At 39.3% G+C, this 5,807-nt stretch overlaps 1 protein-coding gene and 1 pseudogene across 9 annotated transcripts in view; one reads left to right on the top strand and one right to left on the bottom strand.

Annotated features, from left to right (window-relative positions):
• Acaca (acetyl-CoA carboxylase alpha) overlaps nt 1-5,807 on the bottom strand; it is a 271,090-nt gene that overhangs the window by 188,291 nt on the left and 76,992 nt on the right. For all 9 annotated transcript variants that reach the window (XM_021211498.1, XM_029546021.1, XM_029546020.1 and 6 more), the window contains 2 exons: nt 2,202-2,334; nt 531-669 (listed from right to left, as the gene is read on the bottom strand). In XM_021211498.1, coding sequence (XP_021067157.1) covers nt 531-669; nt 2,202-2,334 — 272 coding nt within the window. The remainder of the gene's footprint in view (nt 1-530; nt 670-2,201; nt 2,335-5,807) is intronic.
• The window catches only part of LOC110331143, a 1,750-nt pseudogene continuing 1,112 nt past the window's right edge, over nt 5,170-5,807 (top strand).

Genomic DNA, 5,807 nt, shown 5'->3' with positions numbered 1-5,807 from the left:
AACAAGAAGGCTTTATTTAAAAAAATTTTCTTTCTCACAAAAAAAAAAAAAAAAAAAAAAAAAAAGTAGGGAAAACCCATTTGGGTCCCAAGATATCTCCCTCAGTGATAGGGGGAAAAAAATGGGAATCTTTATTCTATAATATTCTCTAATTCCATAAACATAATGGAAACACTATTCACTTCCAAACATTTTCAGTTAGAAACACTAATGTATTTGACCCTAACAAATACTTAACACTGGAAAAGTCATCCTCACAGCTCAAATATTTGTACCAAATTTCTACTTCCTGACCTCAGAATACAGGGACCTGTGTAGTTAGCCACAGCATAATCACTTTTGTGTATGTATTATTGATACATTTTATTATTTATTTGTTTTTATTACTGACGGCTTTTTAAAAGAGAAATCTTTGCATAGGATTTCACTGGCAGTCTTAGGTTTGGGAATCTCCCTAGGGTAACATTCTTCTACTTACAGACAGGTCTACTCAATGTTTTATACCTAACATGACAAAGCCAGGATCTCACCTGCATTGGCTTTAAGGTCTTCAGGTGTAACCATGACAACAAATCGGATTGCACGTTCATTTCGAAACATTTCATAAGACCACCGACGGATAGATCGCATGCATTTCACTGCTGCAATACCATTGTTGGCGATAAGAACCTGGGAGGTAGGGATATGAAATGGGAAATGGAAGAAAAGGTAGCCAAGAAAGGCAAAGACAGAAAAACAAGGATACATTTTTACATATCTCCCTTTGTTCAAGCAAGAACTTGCTAGGCCAAGTTGCTGAGAAACAACTCCTACAAGATCAAGTAATATTGCAACCAACACCTGCTAGCTAGAACTAATTAACTTTCAAACTTCATTTCCTAAAAACATTAAATCATACACCCACATTGTTTGTAAATAATTCAATTATAACTATCTATTACCAAGAAACATAATGTATATCCAATAAGAAATGGGGGAAAGTTACACTGCATGGTGTTATACACTATTGTCTATTGTAATAAGAGATCTTGGCATCAATTGCTGTTTTCCAAAGTGCTGAACCCAGAGTACTTCAGAGTGAAAGAAACTGCTCAGCTTCATGGTCACAAGAAAAATTTTAAAATATCAAATAATCCTGAAATTTTTTCTGTAAATAAGCCTAACACCTTCTTAGGTATATCTTGCAATCATACCCCTGAATACCTCACAGGCTAATAGGTACATAATCTACCTTTATTAACAAAATATAAGACACTGATGAAGCAATACTTTTAGGAGTAGGAATACCGACCCTTATAGTTTAATCTATTTCAACCAAGATATTCCCCAGTTGTGCTAAGTTTAGATAACAATGACACAGAACTGCTTTGGAGGAAAGAAGGGGTTGGCAGGGAAAATGACAACACAAAAAGTTTCATTACATAAGCCACAAACCCTTGATCTCCCTATGTCCACCTCCCAAGTGCTACAAACTACCTGACATCTAAGTGGTATATTTTCTCTAAACATCTCAAATACCTGGTAGGATCCAGTAAACCCTAAGTCTGTCAGCCTTCTCTTCTGAAAATCGCTCTGCTTCTTTAAATCCAGTGCTATCACATTTATCTTCCCACTGGCACTATACAAGGTAACCAATTATTCCTTAAACCCTCCCTGCCAGGTTAAAGAAGCTCTGCCTGTAAAACCACAAGATCTTGTGGTGGTGATAGTGGTACAAGCTTTAATCCCAGCAGATTAAAATGGGAGGCTGAATTGGGTGGATCTCTTAAACTCAAGGCTAGCCTGGTCTATAGAGTGAGTCCTAGAACAGCCAGGGATATACAGAGAAGCCCTGACATGCACACAAACACACACACACACACACACACACACACACACACACACACACACAAAAAAAAAGCAAAAACCTGCAAGGTCTTTCAAAAAGAACATTAGAAGCAAAGTTTCAATTCCTTATTAACTATGATCAAATTACCACCACCTATATACATATATGTGTGTGTGTATGTATACTACATATGTGTGTATATGTAAATACATCAGTACACAGTGAGATTGTGTACACAGGGAGACAGAAAGGATAGCCCTGATAAAAAGGCAAAGTCCCTAAAAACCTAAATATCATTTTGAACAAACAGAAACAAATCTACGCATGAAATCTCACACACTTCAAGCAACATAGTTTAGTCAGTGTAACTTACCTTCTCAATCACTTTATTTCCCCCAAAACGAGTAACAAATTCTGCTGGAGAAGCCACAGTGAAATCTCGCTGTGAGTCTATTTTCTTTCTGTCTCGACCTTGTTTTACTAGGTGCAAGCCAGACATGCTGGATCTACACAAACAGAGAATCCAAAAGAAACTTTACATAGAATTTCTTCATAACACCCATATCTTCTGAAAACCTTCATTTCACAACCATGCTATAACAACACTTCCCCAGGACCCTTGTGGAGTCTACATGCTGCTAGCTCACAGGAAAGGAAACAATCCTTAGTGGACATAATGGGTCAGGCTTGTCATCCCAGCACTCTGAAACTTTGGCAGGACTGCCTAAAATTCCAGGCCAATATGGGCTAAAGAGTGAGATTCTTGCCTCAAGAATATGAAAATAAAGGGCTGCAGAGGTGACTAAGTGGTTGGGAATACTTGCTGCTCTAAAAGAGGACCTGAATTTAGCTCCCAGCACCTGCCGGCATGGTGGCTAATCCAGTTCCAAGGGTTTGCATACCTCTACTTACCTCGGTAGACACCAGGCACACATGTGGTGCACAGACTCATACACATAAAATAAATAAACCTAAGAAGGGGATGGAGATGCTGGAGATTTAGTTCAATTGTAGACAGAACTCTTATGTAGCCAGCAAGCACAAGGCCCTGGGTCCAATCACTAACTAGCATACAGGGTGAGAGATACTCTATTAATAAAAAGGAAAATGGAACTGCAAAAATGGCTCAGTGGGTAAGAACACATATTGCTTTTGCAGAAGACCACAGCTCAGTTTGAAGTACCCATGTCAGGCAACTCACAACTGCCTGTATCTCTAGATCCAGAAGACTGACCATCCTCTTCTGAACCCTGTGAGCATCTGTGCTCACATGCAGACAGACAGACAGACAGACAGACAGACAGACAGACAGACAGACAGACAAATTAAAAATAAATCTTTAGGTGACTGGAAAAACGGCTCATTGGTTAAGAGCACTGGATGCTCTTCCAGAAGCCCCAGGCTGGAGTCCCAAGTGTCAGCCCAGAAGGCCAGTGTGCAATGCCAGTCCCAGGGAATCCAACATCCTCTTCTGGCCTCTGAGGGCACAAGGCACATATGTAGTATGTGGACACATGCTGTCAGAACATCCCCATATACGTTATTTTTTAATTTTTTTAAAAGGGAAAAGAAGAAAATCTGATGAAGATGCAATTAAGCAGAGTAGTTGTGTAGGGAGAGGATGGCAGGAGAAGGGCTGAAGAGACAAGGCCACATACGAGACATAGCTTACAGAAGGCCTGGGACCTATCTTTGTTTCATGTGGGCAGGTTTTTAAACTTCTATAGACTTTCGGCCTGCCTCTATCTCCTAAGTGCTGGGATTAAAGGAATGCACCACTGTTCCCAACTCTAGATTTTTTTTTTTTTTAAGATTTATTTATTTATTATATGTAAGTACACTGTAGCTGTCTTCAGACACTCCAGAAGAGGGCATCAGATCTTGTTACAGATGGTTATGAGCACCAAGTGGTTGCTGGGATTTGAACTCCGGACCTTTCCTTTGGAAGAGCAGTCGGGTGCTCTTACCCACTGAGCCATCTCACCAGCCCAACTCTAGATTATTTTTAACCCAACAAGATGGCTCAGTGGGTATAGGTGCTTCCCTGCAAGCCTGAGTTCAATCTATGGGACTCACATAAGATGAAAGGTGAGAATCAGGAAGTTATCTCTGACCTCCACTATGCACTGTGGCATGCAGGTCCAAACACACACCATGCACACAATAATAAATAAATTTTAAACTAAATTTTTAAAGATAAATAGTGGGCCTCATGGAGATTAGTACATCACAAGAGGAATTATAATTATATGATCAAATAATTCTTGACAGGCATTGTGGTACATGTCTTTAATCCCAGAATTCAGGAGGCAAAGGCAGAAGTATATCTCATTTAGAGGCCAACCTGGTCTACAAAGTGGGTTCTAGAATAGCTAGGGCTACACATTGAGACTGTCTCAAAAAACAAAAACATTCTATATATCTGAAGTAAGAGAGAAACAGACATTAACATTCTAACATTCTGTAATCTAAGGAAATAAAGAGTAAGGGGATACAGGGCTTGGGAGAAGAAAAAGAAAAGCATCATGAAAATAAAAAGATTGAGAGGTCAAGTATGGGAGTGACAGTCTTTAGTCCTAGCACTCAGGAGACAGAAGCAGTAAGATTTCTGTAAGTTCAGGGCCACTCTGGTCTACATAGCAAGTTGCAGGCCAGCCAGGGCTTCACAGTGAGACACTGTCTCAAAATAAAATAATAAAATAAATAAAATAAAAATGATTAAGAGCCCCATTCTTTGGTTGCCTTGTTTCAAATTTTACAATAGTATTTTCCATTCTTGGTTCCAATTGTAAATGTGAAACTATTTCTTTCTTCATCCCCTGGAATTGCATCTTTAGGAGTAATGGTACCAAAATTTTATGATATTGTTTTTTCTAAAACCTATAAAGTATTACAGATTTGAAAAAAGAGAAATAATCATTCTTCTCTCAGTATATCTATAAAAGGCAATAGGTAAGCTCTCTCCTTATCCTTTTCAATGACTTAAGGGTAGCTCTTAGTTCGCTTCTTTGCTTGAAACAAGACCTTACTCGTAGCTCAGGTTAGCCTGGACTTCATTGTCATACATACCCCTCAAGCCTCTTTCTAGTATATACAATAAAGTATTAAAAATAAAACAAAACATACACACAAAACAAAACAAAACAAAAACCTTCACCCTTTTCTATTAATAATATGTTTAGCTACCCTGCACTTGGATTGGAACTTTAAAGAGGGTAAAGAAATGAGCCCTCCAAATAGAATGACTTGTCCAAGTTTTCAAAGGAAGTTTAAAGCACAAAGAATAACTCTAGTTTCCTAGGCCTCCTTTCAGTGTTTTCCAACTATACCGTGAAACATCCATGGTAACGTTAACAAGGTCTGGAAACAATGCCACACACACTGTTCTGAAAACAAACCCTCCCTCTTATCTGTCTGCAACTGTGCTGCCTATGCATTCATCTCTGAGGTTCTAAGTCTATGACACCAGTGCATCACACTGATCAATAATATGATGAATTTCACACGCATTAGCCTTAAGGGAAACACAACCCAAAACTGCACAGTAATTCCACATAAATGACACTCTGAAACTCGGATAACCAATCTATAGTACTGAGAGCTCAGGAGTGTGCTGGTGGGGAATGCCTCAAAGGCATGAGAGGACGATGTAGATCTTGACTGAGGTGATCATTACACAAGTGTGTACATGTATCAAGACTATAAGTACTATCATTTTTAAAGGGTAAATTTTTGTATCACTACAAACCTGACTACAGGGTGTCAGGGACCAGGTTGAGAAAACCCAGGCATCCTACATCAGGGCATCCCGAAGCCCAGGCATTTTTACAGCATGCAGCTGGGAGCCATATAGTTCTTTGTCAGGAGCCCTTTCCCCTCTCTCTGCAAGGCCATTTCGTGGGAATCAGCAAGATTCCGGCCCTAAACAAACATCAAGGACTGTTACGAGAGTCTTCCAGTATTCCAGAGCTGCCCGAAA

This window comes from Mus pahari, chromosome 14, assembly GCF_900095145.1.
Source record: "Mus pahari chromosome 14, PAHARI_EIJ_v1.1, whole genome shotgun sequence".
NCBI lineage: Eukaryota > Metazoa > Chordata > Mammalia > Rodentia > Muridae > Mus > Mus pahari.
The sequence above is the reverse complement of the archived record's forward strand: the minus strand, read 5'-3'. Positions and strand labels throughout refer to the sequence as shown.